Genomic DNA, 22,544 nt, shown 5'->3' on the forward strand with positions numbered 1-22,544 from the left:
CCTGGTGGCTGGGGGGTGGGGGTGATAGGGGACATGAGTGGGGGCCTGGTGGAGGCTGCCCCTGCACTGCTGGGGGTGGGGGTGGTGGTAGACATGAGTGGGGGCCTGGTGGAGACTGCCCCTGCACTGCTGGGGGGTGGGGGTGGTGGGAGACATGGGTGGGGGCCTGGTGGAGGCTGCCCCTGCACTGCTGGGGGTTGGGGGAGGTGGTAGACATGGGTGGGGGCCTGGTGGAGGCTGCCCCTGGTGGCTGGGGGGTGGGGGTGGTGGTAGACATGAGTGGGGGCCTGGTGGAGGCTGCCCCTGCACTGCTGGGGGGTGGGGTGGTGGTAGACATGGGTGGGGGCCTGGTCAAGGCTGCCCCTGGTGGCTGGGGGGTGGGGGTGCAGGGAGACATGAGTGGGGGCCTGGTGGAGGCTGCCCCTGCACTGCTGGGGGGTGAGGGTGGTGGGAGACATGAGTGGGGGCCTGATGGAGGCTGCCCCTGCACTGCTGGGGGGTGGGGGTGATAGTGGACATGAGTGGGGGCCTGGTGGAGGCTGCCCCTGCACTGCTGGGGGGTGAGGGTGGTGGTAGACATGAGTGGGGGCCTGGTGGAGGCTGCCCCTGGTGGCTGGGGGTGGGGGTGATAGGGGACATGAGTGGGGGACTCGTGGAGGCTGCCCCTGCACTGCTGGGGAGTGGGGGTGGTGGTAGACTTGAGTGGGGGCCTGGTGGAGGCTGTCCCTGCACTGCTGGGGGGTGGGGGTGGTGGGAGACATGGGTGGGGGCCTGGTGGAGGCTGCCCCTGCACTGCTGGGGGGTGGGGGTGGTGGTAGACATGGGTGGGGGCCTGGTGGAGGCTGCCCCTGGTGGCTGGGGGGTGGGGGTGTTAGGGGACATGAGTGGGGGCCTGGTGGAGGCTGCCCCTGGTGGCTGGGGGGTGGGGGTGATAGGGGACATGAGTGGGGGCCTGGTGGAGGCTGCCCCTGCACTGCTGGGGGTGGGGGTGATAGGGGACATGAGTGGGGGCCTGGTGGAGGCTGCCCCTGCACTGCTGGGGGGTGGGGGTGGTGGTAGACATGAGTGGGGGCCAGGTGGAGGATGCCCCTGCACTGCTGGGGGGTGGGGGTGGTGGTAGACATGGGTGGGGGCCTGGTGGAGGCTGCCTCTGGTGGCTGGGGGTGCAGGGGGACATGCGTTGGTGGGCAGTAGTGCAAGGTGACATGTGGGTTGGCTGGGGGGCATGGCCATGGTGGAAGGGGTCCCTGCAGGACATGTGCAGGGTAGGCCCCTGTGGTGTGGGCCACCTGCAGGGTCCATGGAGGGTGTAGAGGGAACACCTGGGACGACCCACACGTGCAATTCACGTGTGGTGCTCCCCGCGCACCCCTGTAATAGACGTACCCTGATGGAATCGCGTGTGATACTTCCCGCGCACCCCTGAAATACATGTACCCTGCTGCTTTTGCGTGTGATACTTCCCGTGCACCCCTGGAATACACGTACCCTGCTGTTTTTGCGTGTGATACTTCCCGCGCACCCCTGGAATACACGTACCCTGATGGAATCGCGTGTGACACTTCCCGCGCACCCCTGAGATACACGTACCCTGCTGCTTTTGCGTGTGATACTTCCCGCGCACCCCTGAAATACACGTACCCTGCTGTTTTTGCATGTGATACTTCCCGCGTACCCCTGGAATACACGTACCCTGATGGAATCGCGTGTGATACTTCCTGCGCACCCCTGAAATACACGTACCCTGCTGCTTTTGCGTGTGATACTTCCCGCGCACCCCTGAAATACAGGTACCCTGCTGCTTTTGCATTTGTTACTTCCCACGCACCCCTGATGCACACGTACACAGGACAATCGCGTGTGCAACTTCCCGCGAACCACTGAAATACACGTTCCCCGCTTGGCGTTTGCTGTTTGCCAGCCCTGTGAACTGGTCCAGGGTTAGCGCAGCCCTTTGCGATTATTTGGGGATTTTGAAGGCTTTTCCTTGCGCGAGGGCGTTCTTGGGGGCGTAACTGGCACTGCTGCAGGGTCGCTGCGCCACGCTGCGCCAGCTGCGCCACAGCTGGTTTTGGATGCGAAAATCCATGAATACGCTGTGCGCAGAAATCGATTTTAGCGCACGCGGCTGGCGCAGACATTCGCACGGGCACGCTGTGCGCCAGCCGCGTGCGCCACTTTTGTGCGAATTTCTATGAATTACCCTGAAAATATTATTGATTTCAGGCCCAATTCGACTCAACATATGAATCACTATCTAACTAAAAAGTAAGAAGTTATATGGCAGTTGAGGAGGTTGGCCAAATCTTGGAAAAGTGTATGAGGGACAACCAGAGTCATTATCGTCACATGTCAATGATAAACTTTGTTTATAAGGTCATTGCAAATATTGCTTTGACCTCCTCCAGGATTGGTTACTTGAACAGCAAATTATTAAAGATGTACACCGGTGGATATGCCAGGGGTATGACATGATTGAGCAAAGCCTGTGACTCATGCTCCTGAAGATGAAATATGTTTGGTCGAAAGGAACGCCTTTTCCAAGGGTTGGTGAAGTTGAAGGCATAAATCGATTCAGTAGGTTGGGTGCAGCTTGGAATGCTGTCTGCAGGGATAGGCTACCCCAGATGCTGATTGGCCTTCTTGATTCCTTCCGTGAAAATACTGAGGGAAGGCTCTATTACGGACTAGGAAGGGAAAGCACAACACATTCTCAATTGCTTTGTGGATGTGGCAAGGGTATATCTTGGCCCAAGCATAATTCAATTATTTCATTAAAGATGATAAAGATTGGTTAATGAAAGTTGGAGCTGGCTATCCTCAAATAGGTGACACCACAGAGCCACTGCATTGGTTTGCTGGCGATGCAGTGGATCTAGAAGACCTATAAAAGACCCGAGAGTAGTATTGCAGTGAGAAGGGCATTGTCATACATTTCCCTGAAACCAAGTAAGGGTACTCTGAAGAAGCTGACTCATAGAATATTCAAAGGTGGAGAGGTTATGTGGGCAGCTCCTCGGTTCAAAAACCTCAGAGTACGCTTTTCTTCAAATGGCACCTAGAGCTAATATTTGGAGAGGCGCACGACACTAGTGAAATAGGTATCTTGGATTTAATAGGGCCTTTTGAGGCATTTATATAGAAGCGTCGTTTAGGGCATACCAGGCAAATGCATTTATGAGTGCCCTCTATGGGAGCCAGCTGTTGAGTATTATACATTTTAACTTCCAGTGATGGCCAAAAAAGTGATGAAAAAGACTGAAGAATATCCTGATGAGGGCGTCCACTATCCTGGAAGAGGTTCAGACGGGGAGCAGCAGTGTAAGGAGCAAGTTGGTCTGTCCCAAGACTACTCTTGTTGTAGTTGAGGATCTGATCCTGCACGGAAACTACTTTTTTCAAATCACATATTTCAGAAATCGGGACTCTGCAATGGGGACATAAATTATCTTGTTTGCACCATGTTAAGATTTGTTTGTACAGATTGAATATATGCATGAGAGCATCCTGGCATGGCAACCAGGGAGACTTATTGGTAGCTGGAAGCCTTTAATTAGGAGTATGTCAACAGGATGACATTAAGCCAGCATCCTATGATTGGAGGTTGCCAGGATACCTAAGATCAAAACTGATTGGAGGCAGGGATTCATCCCTGAATGAAATGGCCCACCCAAGCAGCTGTAATTTAAATGTTGCATAGGTATTCCTGAACTACAGGTGGGGCTAGACAGGTGGCAAAAGAAGGATCACATTGCTTGTTGGTCTGGTTGTGATTACAAATCGCTATGAACCCAAATCCACTTTCTTCTGAATGCCCAAAGTATGTTGGGACTCGAGCAAGATAGCTGAAGCCTTCATTGAACGAGGCTGCTATCCGTTCACTACAATCAGCGCTGGGTGGGTGAGTAGTGGTAAGTGCCCCTTGGTGGTCTTTGCTGTTGCCAGCTTCTTTTGGAAAGACTGGAAATTAAAGGCTTGCAGTACTGGGTTACTTTAAAATAGTGTCAGAGTGCAGAACTAGGGACTGAGAGCAACTGGGAAAAACCAAGTACGTTTACTGACCCTTCCCCAATTGCTAATCAATATCCTTTTGTGCAGTTAAAGCTAGCTGTATCAGAGACTTTGATATATATTTTCAATATGTGTTTTAAATATTATTATGATTTAACACAGAACTGTGTTTTTCTGCGAAAGTAATTTCTACATGAATAAACCTGAACTTGACAATCTTCTCCCACATTAACGATGGCTGTTTCATGGTTGGTCATTTTCTCGAGTATGGTAATCGCAAATATCTTACAAACTGCTGCAGTACGGACACTGTGGGGCCAATTCATGGAATTTTCTGTGCAGAAACGAGGGTACTTGCGCATCCAACTGCGCACAAATCCGCCTTAGTTGATTCATGGAACAGAAAGCGTGGTACTTTCCCTTGATTTGCATGGAGGTCGTGCTGGCTCAGCACATCTATGTGATCCGTCGAGGGCATTTGCGCGAGACTCCGTGCAGAGCATGTGCGTGGCCTGCGTAGAGGGCTGGGAAAGGGGCAGAAACACCAAAAATGGGGAAGAACTTGCAAAAATGTGGGTGTTCTGAGGAACAGCCTGCAGGCAGCCCCTCGCACGCTAACTACTGCGCGTGATGATTCGTATCTGTGGATTCGATCGTGCAATGTCTCAACTGGGAAATGGCCACGGAAGTTCTTCATATAATCCGCCAACCGAAGGCAGGCGTAAGTACACTTGCGTGTAGGATTTTCAGCACGCAGGTGGGCTTGCATGTCGGATTTCGGGGGGGGTGTACTCAATCAGGGTTCCACTGTATCTTAGGGGTGCGCATAGGCAGTGTAGCGGGGTGCAGGAACGTTTTACATGGCTTAGCACGCAGATTTTCTGCATTATTTCCAAGTTACGATTTTTTATACGCATTTTGTCGGGGTGCCCCATACAGTTATAGGGGACCCCGCGCAGGATTCCCGAGTCGCAGGCCTGCTTACGGGGGACCCCATGCACTGTTTGAAGGGTGCATCTGTTCACGCCTGTGGGATCGCGCAAAGGTAGCTTTTCTGGCTGTTTATACTTTGCGTGTGGGCGTGTCGGGTGCGTTCCGGGCACGACTTGCGAATATGGTAACTTTGCACTGTCAATTCTCTGAATACGCGTGGTGCGCATTTTTCTTTCTGTGCGCAAACTCATGCAGTGTCGTTCTCGGCGAGCGGCGCTTGAGGGATTTCTGCGCCCATTTCCATGAATCGGCCCCTGTACGCATGAATTCAGACAGGACTGGCAGTTACTTAATATTCCATCTGTCTGCAATGATTTATAAGCACTCGGTTTCTTTATCACAGGTACATAACGATTTTCATAATTCCCATAAACAAGTCTTTCACTTCTTTCAAATCAGTGATTTAAAAAAATATATATATTTCTCCTGCTGCCTAACAATTTTAACAACTCATTACATGATGAGCTTCTGATACTAGGGGGGGTACCAACATATATTTATTTTACTATGGCTTCTGGATTTATTTCCAGATGATAAAAAAAAGACGATTTAGTGGTCAGTCATATAGTCAATTACAGTAACAGGACATGAAATGATGAGTATTCTAAATTCTAACAGTAAGTATCTCTGACAGACAGACACGTGCACATCCGTTAAAACAGCATTTTCTGGCAAGAGATCTTCTCACAAGACACGGTTCGTCTCATGCACCAGCTGATTCCTTACTTAAGAACTTACTTATCTGAATTCTTTAAGACTTCAATCTTAAATCATATCAATTAATTAGAAGCCAGGAGAGAGATGCCACCCAATCAGATGGCCTGGATCATGGGATTTACTATAGAGTAAAGCCTGGGTTCCATGCAGACCCCCAGCTCCTGTCCCCCAACCAACATTATTTTAAAGCACACTGCCTCTTTATATGTGTGCATGACAGCCAACTTTGTTTGTAATTTGGTTAAGGGGATTTGGTTTGCAGGAGATGTGCAAAGCCAAATTCCATTTAAAAAGCCATTGCCCCGGACACAAGTTAAGAGCTATGTGTACCCTGCTGGAGGCAAGGGAGGTTTGGCCAGCGGGCCGTTAGGCTGGGCCTTTAAGAACCCCGCCATGGGAGACATGTCTTAATCAGAAAATGTGCTTTGCAGTAAATGTTGGTCAGCTGGATTGCTGAATATCGACCATCAGCATTTGCCCAAACCCTGAATTGGGTGGCCAAAAGCTGAATGACCCCCCCTTACAACTTCATAGTTGTAAGTCAACAGTAAGTCAAAGTTACTTTAACTAATTTCTTCGTGTAGCACACCCATAGTTTATAAAAATGTAATGCTGCCTTATAGACATTTCAGGATTGTTAAATCAAGTTTAAAAAACAAATCTTAATTAGAACGTGCTTACCAATTTTCTTTTAGGGTTGCAGATTATTGATATTTTTGCATGTAGAAAATGCAGTAATATTTTTACTATTTTTTCAGTCGCAGTTTTCTTATATAAAAAGGCAGAAAAAATGGCAAAAAAGCTCTAAAATTATTTGACCAAAAATTCTATATGTCTAGAAATAATAGATCATGGTTCTAAGGTTATTTTTTAAACTGAAAACTTGGGCCTCATTACGACCCTGGCGGAAGACCATGGTGCTATTAGCACCATGGTCCATGCCGGTAAGTTACCGACTCCGCCATGGAGAAAGGGGGAATTACCACCCCATTACAAGGTTGGTAATTCCCCCTTCCTCCAAGGCCCTTCCCCATTCCCATTTTTGCCCCATAGGGCTCAATGGGAATGGGGAAGGCGCTAAGTGCGGTGCCGCAAATTGCGGCACCGTAATTAGCACCAAGGTCCCTTTGCGGGTCCCTACTTTAACGGCTGGTCTACACCAGCCGTTAAGGTCGGGTCCCGCAAAGGGACCTCGTAATTAGGCGCTAATAGGTTAACGGCGCCGCAGCCTTTTACGGCGCCGTTAACCCATTAGCGCCTTGGTCGTAATGAGGCTCAAGGAAAAGTTTGCTTGACACAGTTTTGTAACACATTTTGGGCCTCATTCAGAGTAGGGCGGTAAGGGTTAACGGTCACCGGTAATGAGACCGGTGCCGTTAAACCCTTACCGCCCTACTACGAGTTCCCTTTGCGGGTCCTTCTTTAACGCCTGCTTTTAGCAGGCGTTAAGGACAGGACCCGCAAAGGCACTTTAGTGCTAATAACGGTACTGTAATTTACGGTACCGTTATTAGCGCCTTCCCCATTCCCATTGAGCCCCATGGGGGCTCAAATGGGAATGGGCAAGGGCCCTGGTGAATGGGGAATTACCGGTCCCTCCAACCTTGGAATGGACCGGTAATTACTCCATTCACCAGGGCGGAGTCGGAACGATTTTGGAGGCAGCCATGCCGCAAATAGCGGCATGGTTACCTCCAATGTCGGAATGAGGCCCATTATATTTCATTTTAATGGAACCAAGTCAATGGGCCTCATTATTCCCTGGCGGTAGCCGTGCCGGTAAAAACGGCACGGCTGCCGCTGCAGCTGTCTTTTTTTCCGGCGCCTGGCAATGGGGAATTACTGGGGCATTACAGCCCTGGCAGTCCCGGTAATTCCCCATAGGCAGGCGCCGGCAAAAATTACTCCCCATTCGAGTACCATAGAACTCAATGGGAATGGGGAGGACGGAAGCACCGACATTGTTAATAACGGTGCCAGTGTTTCCATCAAAGCCTGCGAGCAGGTGCCGTTCTGCCCGCCAGGTTTTACCTGGCGGGAGGGACGGCACCCACCCGCAGAACTCGAAGTGTGCCAGTCCGGTAACAACGGTGCCGGTAGCTTACCGGCACCGTTGTTACCGGACCGACATACTCATAATGAGGCCGAATGAAATGATTTTGACTAAAGTGCCAAATTAGAAAAGTACCAGACAAATGATCCAGTAAGAAAGGGACTTTTTTTAGGGGTTCACTAGTGAAATAGGATGACATATGTGGGAAATTAGATATTTTATGTTTTAAAAAAGTGACAAGAAGGGTGGCAGAATAGACATTTGATTTGGTGGAGTTAGAGGTGTAGCCTGTCAGTGACTGTTTTAATATAGCTGAAGGAATGAGTGGGGTCACTGTGACTGGAAACAGGCAGGCTTCAATGAGCTTTCATTACCTGCAGTGGACTACAGCTGGCCCATTGTTCGTCCTCTGGTTCATGTGTGCTCGGACCATGTTGCGGAACTTGATGACAGTGGCCGTTTCATCAGGGACACCATGATCTGGCCAGACGGTATAATGAAAGTGGCTGACATAGCGAATCCCGGCTTCTTTGGCCTATGAGAGAAAAGTAGAAGAAAAAGGAGTTCTTTCATTGTTGTTGGACTCAACAACCTACATCTTCTCCTCTTTTTACTGGATATCAACATTTGTAACTGCTTTTCCCCCCTAACCCCCTACACCTTGGCACCCAACATACACACCCAACTATAAAAGCGCCCACTTGAGGTGGAAAGGGATTAGGCAAATACATAGGGCCTCATTCCGAGTAGGGTGCAAAGGGATACCGGGCACCGTTAAGGGCATCGGTGCCGGTAATCCCTTTACGCCCTACTACGAGGTCCCTTTGCGGGTCCCGCTAAGGCCGCCTGGTTTTACCAGGCGGCCTTAGCGGGACCCGCAAAGGGACCTTGGTGCTAATTACGGTACCACAAATTGCGGTACCGTTATTAGCTACTTCTCCATTCCCATTGAGCCCTATGGGGGCTCAAATGGGAATGGGGAATGGTATTTTCAATGGGGACTTACCGGTCCCGCAAAGGTCCGACTAGACCGGTAAATCCCCATTGAATGAGGGTGGACTCGGTACCGTTGTTGGAGGCAGCCATGGCTCCAATCTCGGAATGAGGCCCACGGGGGGTCATTACGACCCTGGCGCTAAGGGGTTAACAGCGCCGTAAAAGGCTAATTACGAGATCCCTTTGCGGATCCCGACCTTAACGGCTGTTCTGGACCAGCCGTTAAAGTAGGGACCCGCAAAGGGACCTTGAAGGTAATTACGGTACCGCAATTTGCGGTACCGTAATTACCGCCTTCCCCATTCCCATTGAGCCCTATGGGGCAAAAATGGGAATGGGGAAGGGCTAATGAAGCAATGGGGAATTACCGCCCCGCCAACCTTGGAATGGGGTGGTAATTCCCCATTGCACCATGGCGGACTCGTTACAATACCGGCAGCAACCATGGTGCTAATAGCGCCATTGGTTACCGCCGGTGTTGTAATGAGGGCCATGGAGAGTAATGTAGGCAGTGGGTCTACAATTATTCTCCATCCCATTGATCCCACTGCAGACACATTACATACCCACTGGAGCATCTCTTAATGTCCCTGCATTTGAGATGGTCCACTGGAACAAGTGAGTTCTTACTTAAACCTTAGCACTCTGGGTGGCAGTGTTTCGAGGCATTAGGTGCCAGAAGGCAGACCCTAACACCAAGAGCAAAGCATAGGCATTACGGTGGGCTTTGTGCCCCTGCTGCCTGTGAATTATACCCCCAAAATGTTAAGGCTTTGCGCAGCCGTGGGGGCAGGGGTTACCTCCGGAAGCACTTCGGCACTGAGCACAGCATCCATACTCCTCGCTGTGGTCATAGCAACATAGGCATGCTGTTAGACGCCGTGCTGGCTTGACAGGGTGTGCAACAGCATGAGGGAGGCCATTGCACTCGGACGGAAGAAGGAAGAGCGGGGGATAAGTCTGTGCTCCGCAGGACAAGTTATGGTGGCCTGGCAACATGAGGAGGGAGACACCCCGGAACAGGGAGGGGAAGTGGACTGGTAGAGCACCCAGGAGCCTTCTGCTTCTGCTGGTATAACTCCTTTGTCCCTGCATTCTAGTGTTTCTCCTTTGTCTCTCCTAGTTTCAAAGACCACAGACCCTCTTTGGATGGAATGTTCTAATAGCAATAGCAACCTCAGGCCAGGGCAACATGGTAACCCCCTCGGAATGTGGAATCGCTGCCTACATCACATTGCTCGCTGCCCTTTTTCCCTCCAGTTCTGTGACTTGCATCAGTGATTTCAGAGCAGAAACAAGAGCTGGCTTGAGAATGAATGGTTAGAGTTGGCCCCCACAGATACAATAAGGGACAAAGGCTACCTCAGAACCCCACCTACATGTCTGAGGGTGAATTCCCGTGTTGTCCACTGGGGAAGGATGGTTTCGGAAGTGACGGTCACTGTGATGTCATCGTACGTGCAGGGGGTATAGTCCAGAGGCCAATAATGCTCGCATTTCAGCTGCGGGGAAAGAGACACAGTTAATTGAATCACAGTCGCAATATGCTCCTTTAGCTGGTGGCAGCGAACATGGACAAGAGAGCGGTTTCATGAAGATTAACCTAAGACTGCTGCTTCGACTCTTAATACAGAGCGATCCTTGATAGTGACACCATGATGTGAAAGCCCTGGAGTCCATCTTATGTAGAGCAGAAGGCTCAGACATCTGACATCCTCAGTAGATCTACTCTGGTCACCGTGGAGTAATTTAGTGCTCACCCGTGTAATCACTTTTAAGACTATGGGCCTCATTACGAGTTTGGAGGCAGCCATGCCCTTAATAAGGGCATGGCTGTCTCCAAACTCGGGTCCGGGTCCGTGGTCCCTGAATGGGGAAATACAGGGTCATTCCGACCTTGGACGGCCCAGTATTTCCCCAATCAGGTAACCCGGACACGGACCATCCCCATTCCCATTTGAGCCCCCATAGGGCTCAATGGGAATGGGGAGGGTGCTAACAACGGACCTGTTAATGACGGGCCCATTGTTAGCATGCTGGGCCGCTCACGGGACCCGCTAAGGAGGACGTCTAGTAAAACCAGACGTCCAGACCGGGTCCCGTGAGTGGCCCGCGTAATAGGGCGGTATGGGCTTAACGGCTCCGGCACCTTTACCGGCGCTGTTACCCCCTTACCGCCCACCTCGTAATGAGGCCCTATCTAGATAAAAGGGCAAATACCTTTTTCCCAGGAGAAGCTACTCACCTTGCCTCCTTCTGTGCAGTTCGTCAGCATCACCATGGTCCCTACACGATGCTCCCACACCATCCTCCAGAAGTCCCCAAGGGTGTTTGGCAACGGGCCCTGACTTGCGATAAACTCCTTGTTGGAGTTGAAGCCCTAGGGAGGGGCAAGCACATGCATTAGAGGAGGAAGAAGGGGAGGAAAGCGGAATAAAAGGGGAGGAGGCATAGACAGAAACATGGAAGTCAGGAAATAAGGGATGAAGGAAAGCAAGAAAGCAGAGGGGGAAAGATGGGCCAATGGGAGGATTTTAGGGAAGGATGGAAAAAAGAAGGTGGATCTAGAAAGAAAATAAGACACTAATAAGTGAGTGAGAGAATAAAGAGATCATGATAGTTGGACAGAAGAATAAGATAAAACAACTGAAAATATCGTGAAATAGTCAAATAACAAGATGTGAAGAAGGGGAAGCAAATGGATAGGAAACCAGAACAAAGGAAAAAAAGGCCAAGGGTGTGCTGGAGGAAGAGGGAAAGCAAATGGATAGGAAACCAGAACAAAGGAAAAAAAGGCCCAGGGTGTGCTGGAGGAAGAGGGAAAGCAAATGGATAGGAAACCAGAACAAAGGAAAAAAAGGCCCAGGGTGTGCTGGAGGAAGAGGGAAAGCAAATGGATAGGAAACCAGAACAAAGGAAAAAAAGGCCCAGGGTGTGCTAGAGGAAGAGGGAAAGCAAATGGATAGGAAACCAGAACAAAGGAAAAAAGGAAAAAAAGGCCAAGGGTGTGCTGGAGGAAGAGGGAAAGCAAATGGATAGGAAACCAGAACAAAGGAAAAAAAGGCCCACGGTGTGCTGGAGGAAGAGGGAAAGCAAATGGATAGGAAACCAGAACAAAGGAAAAAAAGGCCCAGGGTGTGCTAGAGGAAGAGGGAAAGCAAATGGATAGGAAACCAGAACAAAGGAAAAAAAGGCCAAGGGTGTGCTGGAGGAAGAGGGAAAGCAAATGGATAGGAAACCAGAACAAAGGAAAAAAAGGCCCAGGGTGTGCTGGAGGAAGAGGGAAAGCAAATGGATAGGAAACCAGAACAAAGGAAAAAAAGGCCCAGGGTGTGCTGGAGGAAGAGGGAAAGCAAATGGATAGGAAACCAGAAACAAAGGGAAAAAAGGCCAAGGGTGTGCTAGAGGAAGAGGGAAAGCAAATGGATAGGAAACCAGAACAAAGGAAAAAAGGGCCCAGGGTGTGCTAGAGGAAGAGGGAAAGCAAATGGATAGGAAACCAGAACAAAGGAAAAAAAGGCCAAGGGTGTGCTGGAGGAAGAGGGAAAGCAAATGGATAGGAAACCAGAACAAAGGAAAAAAAGGCCCAGGGTGTGCTAGAGGAAGAGGGAAAGCAAATGGATAGGAAACCAGAACAAAGGAAAAAAAGGCCAAGGGTGTGCTGGAGGAAGAGGGAAAGCAAATGGATAGGAAACCAGAACAAAGGAAAAAAGGCCCAGGGTGTGCTGGAGGAAGAGAGAAAGCAAATGGATAGGAAACCAGAACAAAGGAAAAAAAGGCCTAGGGTGTGCTAGAGGAAGAGGGAAAGTTATTGTGGATGCTTTCATGTTTTTTATTCACTTTTGTCCAATAAAAAAGAAAAGTATAGTGCAACCTTTTTGACAAAATATATGACATGTTCTTGTTTGTATTTTGGTAAGCTATATCAAATGGAGACTCACTTAAAAAGAAAACACACCAAAAGCCAAAGAAAAATCAGAAAACATTTTTATAAGAAAGTATCAAATAATGAAAATTAGAAAATATGAATGTTTCTTTTAAAGGAATTACATGTTGGAAATTTAAAAAACAAAAATTCCTATCTGAGTCATCTATGTACAACATCTGTAGAAAGATTTCTATTAAATGTTTGACTTGTCTCTAATCACTGAAGGTTTCTCATGAGGAGGTCCACAGAGTGTTTGGAATGTACACACACATGCTGCTGACTTACAGGCATGTAATTAGCATTGATATAATCCGAATTTGGGATCCCAGGCAGATTGCACAGCTTGACCCTGGAGATGTCATCTAGAAAAAGTGAAAGAAAAACTGGTAAAGGGATTGTACGTCAGTGAGCATTTTTATAATGGGTTCACCACAGATGTTCTTAGTATTGTGTATATGTTTTATCAACATCTTAACACACACAGTGGGGAGAGGTGGGGCTCAGGATCATCCCAGAGCAGCGAAAGAGAGCTCAAGACCAGCCCAAAGAGGAGAAGGGAGCCCAGGATCAGCCAGGAGGGGAGTGAGATCCAAGGGCCCTCCCAGAAACGGTTCCATGTCATTTCATCGTGGGATGTTTTTTCGCTGTTTTTTTACGGAGGATTTTTTAACAAAAAAACTCATCGACCCTCCAACCCTGATCCCCTTTAATTTTGTATATATTCTCGAAAACCCACACCCCAAATATATATTTATCTAACTCCCCTAAACATTTAGATGAGTTTTCTTTCATTAAAAAATCTGCGGTGATAAAAAACCAGTGGAAAAACATCCCGCGATGAAAGGACACTGTACCCCAGAAACGGGGTGTCTACACAGGGGAGGAACCCTGCTATCCTAACAGAAAGAGAAGTTCAGGCACCATTTCTGAAGGATTCAGATGAGAACGGGCCTGGCAAGCCTGGCAAAAAGCTAAAACGAACAACATCTATCAGTGTCTGGCAGGGGCTTGTTCCTCCATACACAGTGCTGCTCTATTGCACTGACTTCTGGAGCTGAAAGGCGGCAACTGAGTGGCCCATTGTGTTGCAGTAGTCAGGCGGGAGTTGTGCACAGTCCCACCGGGGCAATATTGTCCTCAGAGACACAGCAGTGTCGTAAAATGGAAGTCTTCACCCTGGGGGTTCGGAGCACACAAAGTTGGTGAAACTCCACAGCAAAAATAATTGTAAACATGTTTTCTGTAATCTGTGGCAGGGTGCAGGCGCTGTTTAAAGATATAATAAGAAAGGGTGCACCCCTCTTGTCAGCCCTGAATCGAGAATGGAAAGTGCAGAATGTTCTACTCGTGACCTGCAAGGCTAGGAGGACCCTAAATACATGAGGAACATATAGATGGGTGCCCTCCTCCATAACAGACCCAATACGTGGGGCTGCAGTAATAATCTTGAATTTCAAGATTCATTATGTATACACAGCATTTATAAGGCAGAATCCTAGTTTCAAAGCGCTGCATGTAGGGGACACCCCCCTGGGGTTACAAGTAATGGTCCCAGCCGGGAGGAAGAGTAGATGGAACGGATAGGGGGAGGGAGCGGGAGTCAATTAAAATACAGACAATACTTTACTTTACTTTCAAACATTTATTACGCGCATCCATGGGCCCTGTGGCTTTAGGGCGCGACAAGACACTCAACATAAATACAAGTAGGCCCTAGGGGAATCCTATTTCCAGCTGTCAGTGTATAAATTACCTATGAGAACAGGAGAGTTTTCAATTTCTTTTTAAATATTTCCGTAGCCTCCATTTCCATTTGCAGTAACAATTTAGACATGGAAGTAAGGTAGAGCAGCCTATATCTTTGGCAGACCCCAAACCTCCCAGTGAGGATGGGCCCTTCAGCCTCTGTATCAGCTCGCATTCCTAGTGGACATTTCAATTGACCATTTTTCAAATGGACTCAACTAAGTTGTGAAGGCTTTTCATTTTTTTGGACACCCAATTAAAAAAATCTATAATTAAAACTAGTGGACACCATTAATCACTAATAAAAACAATAATTGGCACTGCAATTGCAATCAATTGACTGAGACGCCAAGTAGGAATTGCCATGCCAACAGGACCCATAGAGAAGCCATAGCATAGGAAGAGGCCAGAACAGCTAGAAGGGACTTGATTAATCTCCTCTGGTAATAGATAAAGCATTACGAAAGGAGAACCCAAGGTTGAGATAGAGAAGGTGAACTGGACCCTTTGAGAGCAAGGAAGGATGGGGCACCCTCCAAAAAATGAAATTCTATTGTTGGGCTTTCAGACAAAGGGGGAGGGGGGACATCCAGAGGATTCTGCTCTCCATTGATGCCCAGCAACAGAGCATACAAGTGTCATTTCTTACAATGAGTCATGGGCGAGGTCTGGTAGAGAGCCTCCCATGAACTGGTTCTCCCATTTATTTATTTATTTTATGTATTTGTTTATTTATAATGCCCCGAAGCCCGCAGGCGTCAGGGCGGATTGCCTTAGATACACGCTACCATATTTTAGAAATCAAATTACTCTAAAGCTGACCTAGTTGCTGGACTCTACTGGGACGACAAGCATCGCCAATGTCTGGTGTCAACAGGATACCAGTCCTGGTTCTTCAATATCCTTCAACCTCACTCAAAGCAGGAGCCTCGCCGAGCATCCTGCCTGGGCAGCACTGAAGGAATGAATGATATACTCACAGGGCAGGACGTTGGTGTATCTGTTCTTGGACTTGTTATCCGGATGCTGAGCTGCAGTGTGCCCTTGATCAGTGCCAACGGATGCCAGAAGCTGCGTGCACAAAGAAAATGTCAGACAGCAGTTAGACAAGATACACATCAGCTCTATCTGCATTTCTGATGTCACAACCATACGGCATGTAGAATGGCAGACTGCTTCAAACATGTGTGTCCACTACTACACAGTTCATTTTTTATTTATCATCTGGAATGGGTGACCAGGTAGCCAGGTGGTCTTCCCCGACTGCTGATAATCTTTTTTGCAGTTTTGTTTATTCTTCTACTCAGGTTCCCAATTGTCCTGCCGCTTCCCAATCAGGCAAAGGTATTATTCAAGTAGCTAAACAACACAAAACTGGCATATAGCATTTGGTAAGAGTGAGGAACAACAAACTGGAAGCTTTATAACACATGTTTTACTTCAAAGAGATGTGGGGGATGGGGCAGAATGTAAGGAAGTGTTTGGGGTCCATGGGAGAAAGGCTAAGAGGAGCTTAAAACCAAGCTCAGACAAAATAGACCAATGTAGCAGATGCCCACCGGGAAATCGTCGGAGTTCCCTCTAGGTCAGTCCTGCAATTATATTATGCTGCAGGCTGGTGTCCTTTGCTGCATTGCTGCTAGAGTGCTTCGTTTTGCATCCTGGATCTCCAGGCTTTATAAGGGCCTCATTATAACTTTGCCAGTGTGGAATTAACGTGCCGGCATTACCGTATACGGCAGGTTACCACACCAGCAAAGTACATGTTTGCCGGTGGGGTGGAGGAATTCCGACACAGTACGAGCAAAAAATAGCCTGTGTTACCTGCACCGATATCATTGGTACCAGTAATACCAGAAATCCCCCCATGGAGTCCAATGGGACCCCATGGAATGGGGAATTACCACCCTTACCAGCCCGAGTGAGTGCGGGTAAGGGTACTACAATTTTTCAGTATCCTGGCCGAATTATCACCAGGATACCAGCAAAGTCGTAATGAGGCTTAATCTCCAAGCATCCCTTGCTATTTGTGACACATGCGCTCTTCCATCCCGTGGATCAGTGATGGCCAACGGGTGGCTCAGGAGCAATATGTTGCTCAGGGCAAACAAAAATGTTGCTCGCCCGTGGCTCTGGGCCATGGTGTGGAGGCCAAGAAGGAGGCGCTGAAAAGATGAGACCGCAGTAGCAGTAAAGTCAGGACAAAAGTGGTCCTACAACCACCAATATAACCACCACCAGGTGCTTTAAAATCCAAAACAAAGAAACAACAAATTAACCGAATATGAACCAAATCTTCATGACTTCAATTGTACAGATACACTTTTTGCTTCCTCCTGCACACCTCCTTTTATTGAGCTCTGGGTACATTTAAGCCTACCATAAGCACCAGCCTCCTGCACTCTGGGGATTTTATTTCACAGATTTCTCCTTGGCGTCTTGTCTGAGTTCCATGTAATAATGTCCCCGCTAAAATGTCGCCATGCAAAACATTTGTCAGAAAAATTGCAGATTTTTGCGAAGACATTTACATGGAAACCATTTTTTTTTCAAGGGGAGCAGAGGACACCCCGGCAACCCCAGCTCCCCCTGTCCCTATATATATCGTCACCTATATAAAGTCACCACAAACTATTCCCACAACATTATCTAAGGCAACCATATATAGGGACATTATTACCTGAGGGCAGCTTATGTATATTATGGACATCTACCACTCCCCCCTTTGGACAAGCTATTACTTTAAAAGCTAAATTTAGTTCCAAACCCACTCCTAGCCAAAAGGGCAGTACCTTACAATCTGCCTCCCCCAGTACCACAAGCATTTTTCTTTACCAGGGGAGACTGCATTCACGCTTACACTGAAATTCACTTTATGATCAGCAGAAAATCCTAGATTTTTTAAAATAAAGTTCCCCGATCATATATATTGGACAGATGCTGAGATGTCTGCGTTCCACAGTTGGATAAGATTTAATAAACCATTATGGGCCACAATAAAATGTAAATTACACCACATGACGGTGCTCAGAGTGAAGCAGTGGTCCACTGTACTAAGCCCTTCCCTGAAACCCACTTAGGAGGGCTTCAGGATATTGTAACTTTGAACCCACTCCTCCAGTCTGAACAACGCACATTTGTAGAATACCTTACTGGTAATATACAGTAAGGAAATTGGCCTGCAAGCATGGGAGGCTGTAGGTCCCGGGACTGCTTGTCTAGGGAGATGAAAAATTGTATTAAACATACAACAATTTGGTGTCATTATGAAAAGCTCCCATTGTTTATTGTTTCTCTTTTGTCTTTTAGCAATTTTTATATGCCCTTTTGAAACTATAAATCTAGCCAGCCATATACACGCCACTCATTAAATCATGGTTCAATTTTCTTTTCGGAATTCTACAGTCTGCGCCAATCCCTTTCTTTAACCTTGACCTTCTGAATGGTGGGACGCCGTTTGCCAATAGCTCTGTCCCAGATAGTTTCAACCAAAAACGGACACTTTCCTCTTTAGCCTCGGAACTGTTTAACAGTTTTAAGACTGCAAGACTTGTCCTTGGCCTCAAGCCCAGGGATGATATCTCTCCAGGCCTGAAATCCCTGCACTGGTTCCCAGTGGCTGTGAGGATTAAGTTAAAAACCCTCTGCATTGTCCAAAAGGTCTTCTGGGGCCTGGGGCCTAAATATCTTCAACTCTCTCTTCCTAAATATCTTCCTTCTCAAGCTCTTCGCACATCTACCTCGAACTTCCTGCGGGTCAGTCGCTTCTCCAAGCAACGAGTTGGTGGTAGATCTCTTTCTTCGGCTGGGGCCTTCCTTTGGTACAGCCTCCCTGCCTCCTTGGAACTTGAGGAGATAGCCATCTCCGGTTCAGGAAACACCTCAAAACCTCCACGTAACTGCACAGGTTACCTGGCCACCGTCTGATCTTGGGCCCAGGTCTCCTCCCCCACCATTTGCTCACCTGCACTGCCTCCCTGGCAACCCTGGCACTGGGGGACTGTTTTCTGTATCCCTACAGTCCCCTACTAGCACTTGAAACCTGATCTCTGCACCTACCCTTTCACATGCCACCAGCTTGCTGTACTTTTACCTATTGCTTATTTATTCTATTTATAGTTTTTTTATTTATTCTATTTTCCCTGTACTGCACTGTCCCCTCCCCCTTCCTCCAGCACTGTTCCCCTTCCCCCTTCCCTTACACTTGCGCAATGTGAATGACACCTGGCCTAGTAAGATCGTTGTCTCCGACTTCCCTCTGTTCCCCCTCCCTTGTCTCATCTCGCCTTGAAACACTTGTGTATAGGCGCGTTATAAATGCCATATCATATCATATCATATCATATCATATCAAGAGAATATCTTAATTTCTTGTGAATTAGTAAATCTTTCCAATGCCTCCTTGTCTCAATTAGGCATTGCTAACCAGCCCATCTGGCTGTCAGACATCTTCTTCACGGTGCCTACCCCTGGCCATTGGAAAATTACTCAAGAGGATAATGATCACTCTGTGTTCGATCAGAAATCCAAATTTCCATAACATTCCTGGAGAAAAAACATAACACAACACAGTGATGAATGGCTGAGGAACAATATTGCTTGTTATGTATGCTTAGGAATGCACCATTTGCCATTAAAGATCCTGGCAAATAACCAGGCAGAATACCAAAGTTCACCTGAAAATCAGTGCTCCAATTGTGACCAATTTTACTGTCCAAACATTTTCACTAATTTTCTTTAAAATATTTTGCTTGATAAGTTGAAGCCTCTGCTAATGTGTCTTTAGTTCTACTATATTTTTGAACAGCTTGACCAATCCTATCTGTCTAAAAATGTCCTACTGACAATTAAATTTCCTCAACATTTCCTGTAAACAACCACTTAATGTCAAATGAAGCTAATGGCCTTGCAAATTTCCTTTGCTAGAATTGCATGTGGTCTAGATAACTGTTTCGTACTGGATATTAAAAGGTTCTACAGCAGTCTTAAGTTTATTACATTTCCAATTTGTGCTGTATTCATTTTACCACCAAACTGAGCGCGGATATGTTCTATCGAAAACTAATGTTGCTCAACATTTCATTTGATATGCAAATGTTGCTCATTGTGCACAAAAGATTGGGGACACCTGCTGTAGATCAATGGGGTATCTGAGGGAACAGAATAATATCTTTACCTTCTCTGGCCCTCAGATAGGGTTTGGAGTGGGACTGTTTACTTTTCCATTGGATGGTATACGAAGACTTTGGGGGTAATTCTGAGTTGGGCGGTAAGGGGTTACCGGCACCGGTAAGGATGCCGGTGCCGGTAACCTCTTACCGCCCTATTCTGAGGTTCCCTAGCAGGACCCGCTGAGAATGTCTGGTCAGACCAGACGTCCTTAGCGGGTTCCGTTAGGGGAACAGGGCGCAAATAATGGGCCCGCAATTTGCGGGCCCGTTATTAGCGCCTTCCCTATTCCCATTGAGCCCTATGGGGGCTCAATGGGAATGGGGAATGGTTTTCTGAATGGGGACTTACCGGGTCCTCAAAGGTTGGAATGACCCGGTAAGTCCCCATTCAGAGACACCGGACCTGGACCCGGGTTTGGAGGCAGCCATGGTGCTAATAGCACCATGGCTGCCTCCAAACTCGGAATGACCCCCTTTGTGTCAATGTCCACTCAGTAAGTGCATCCCTCCCCAATCTGTTTCTATGAATTGGAGAGTTTTGTTAGATTCCGAAGATCCAGCTATTTTGCAAAGATTCTCCTTAAAAGGGAACTTCATCTTTTTGGCAGAAGTGTACCTGTACCATAAACCAAGTGGTGGACTAATTATTTTGTCCTTGGATGGAGACAAACAATTGTAACCATGTAGGGGATTATTTTTAGGGCAGGCCTTCCCCAGTGTTACATGAGTGCAGGAGAAACAGGCAGGCATAGAAGGTGGCCTGCTGGTCAACACAGGAGACAATTTATAAACAAACACACCGGACTGTATCGCCTTGTGGCGCTGGCTAGCGCATCCAGTGGGTGCCCGCACGGATATATCATGAAGAGAATCCCACCTTGAAGATGGTGGTGGCGGAGGTTGTCTTCCAAATGAAACGGTCAGGTCCCTGGTTATAACAAATAATAGAAAATCCCCCTAATGGCAGAATAACGGGAGAACTCCATCAAACAAATCTCATTTCATTGGAGAATTTGGTTGATCAATTTAGATTTTGCCCCATTTCATTCACTTATAGACATAGGGTACTGCTGAGGCAGATGTGCTAATTGGCCCACTAGCAGCTTTGCATTTATTTCAGCACAGTTCTTTGCGGTAAGCTAGACAGACACCTGCCGTGTGCTGGATGTACAACTTCTGCACGGGGTAAAAGGCCTGTGAAACATGAACACTTGAGGACTGCCGCGCTGTGTACCAGGAGTTTACATAATCTGCAGGGTGCCATGCTTGGTCCTTTTATTAATGCCACAATGTGGGACATTGGGAACTTTGCTCTGCTTCCTGCAAGATTTGTCATCAATAACCTTAGCTTTGCCACTGGGATGAATAACGATTTCATCAGCATCTACACATTGAGAATGGTCCAAGGCCGGCCTCACTTATTAATGAAGCAGCTATGGTGTGCACTGCTCATTAGCAACGGTGGTATCCAGCAAGGGTCAGCCACCATGCCTCTGCGTCCACAATCCACCTGTATTATCGCCCGCTGCTCTTTTAAAGTACTGGAGTCACAATTCCAAACATTGCAGCTCATTGGGAAGCTGCCATTAGGAGAGCGGGAGTGGTCCCAGTGACTGGCGCCTCCGGGCTGCCGCCTGCTTCCACAATGCAAACAGCTTCTGTTCACAAAATGGAAGCAGTACGCTAAATACAGGATGGAATGGGTCATGTGGACATGCTTGTGTTTGACAAGTGCTAGCCAGCCTTCTTTCACATTCGATGGAGGAGGTTGATGTTGAGAGGTTTTTAGGTGGAAGACTGGGCACCACAAGAGTTGAAGACCGTTGTGTGGCAAGCACACATAATACAGACTTATACGTCACACACATCCAAGAAATGAAAATGGGAACTAATTGTTAGAAAAATAAAATGCAATTTTTAATAAATGCTTTTTGTTCTAACATGCTGTGCTTGTGTTCTCTCTATGTACATTTACGTTATTGTTATCTTTCTTACATTTGAGACCTAGCCACAGGTGCACTTGTTTTTTCTGCTTATTTGGTTGGGCGCCAGCTTGTTTTGGGCTTGTTTTGAAGGGGCATGCAGCTTATTTTTTCCTTCTGACCGGGCAACACTGGACAGCTCCCGCTCTCTAAGAAGTTACACACATGAACATAAAAGGAGATTCCCATTGCAGCCACATGAGCAGCCACAGGCACTTTAAATGGCGGTTCTCACCTGATACTCTTCGGCAAAACCAAAATCACTATCGGAGTGCTGCTGACGGAAATACGACGGGAACTTGTCCACCGACACAATCCCTGGGACTCTGTGGTATGGATGGAAACATGACAAAACGTGAAGCATATTACAGGGCTCCAAAGGAAGAATTTCAATTGGCACTTTTTACACAATATAATAATGTTAAGCCGGTTTCTAAGGAGTGTCAACTTGAGCATGTATGCGATAAGAGGCACAGGGAGACACAAGGGATATTGCAGGAACGCACAGATTGGGTAATTGGTGAACTCAGCTGAAAATGTAGTCATCAGATCATAGCGTGTGTGTTTATAGAGCACACATTCACCACAGTGGGTATTTTAGCAATGATAACAGATCTTTAATAAGACTCATTTCATCGGCCTCAAAAGGATGAACAGCTGAACGCATCTTCCCCGATTAGAACCCGGGACCATGAGGTCAAACACACATCCCTGTAGTGGATGTCTTAGCCCATTGAGCTACAGACCTCAAAAGAAGCCCCCAATACTGAGTATTTCTCAATATGGTCCTTGAGTGGATGCCATATCCTCCTCAGCAGAGTGGAACATCAGAAAGCAGGAAGTCTCACTATCCAAAACACAATATGACAAGCCCACTGTGCCTATGGAAACCTACCCCGAGACAGGTGCTGTGGGCACTCTGCAGGAAAGGAGAGCTGAAGGTGGCA

General features: G+C 47.6%; 1 protein-coding gene across 6 annotated transcripts in view; it reads right to left on the reverse strand.

The window, feature by feature from the left end:
* Nucleotides 1-22,544, reverse strand: part of PTPRH (protein tyrosine phosphatase receptor type H) — a 687,535-nt gene that overhangs the window by 20,355 nt on the left and 644,636 nt on the right. For all 6 annotated transcript variants that reach the window (XM_069638112.1, XM_069638104.1, XM_069638130.1 and 3 more), the window contains 6 exons: nucleotides 21,833-21,923; nucleotides 15,425-15,515; nucleotides 12,984-13,060; nucleotides 11,016-11,150; nucleotides 10,150-10,272; nucleotides 8,149-8,309 (listed from right to left, as the gene is read on the reverse strand). In XM_069638112.1, the coding sequence (XP_069494213.1) occupies nucleotides 8,149-8,309; nucleotides 10,150-10,272; nucleotides 11,016-11,150; nucleotides 12,984-13,060; nucleotides 15,425-15,515; nucleotides 21,833-21,923 (678 nt within the window). The remainder of the gene's footprint in view (nucleotides 1-8,148; nucleotides 8,310-10,149; nucleotides 10,273-11,015; nucleotides 11,151-12,983; nucleotides 13,061-15,424; nucleotides 15,516-21,832; nucleotides 21,924-22,544) is intronic.

Source organism: Ambystoma mexicanum, chromosome 1q (genome assembly GCF_040938575.1).
Source record: "Ambystoma mexicanum isolate Mex_15411 chromosome 1q, UKY_AmexF1_1, whole genome shotgun sequence".
Lineage (NCBI taxonomy): Eukaryota > Metazoa > Chordata > Amphibia > Caudata > Ambystomatidae > Ambystoma > Ambystoma mexicanum.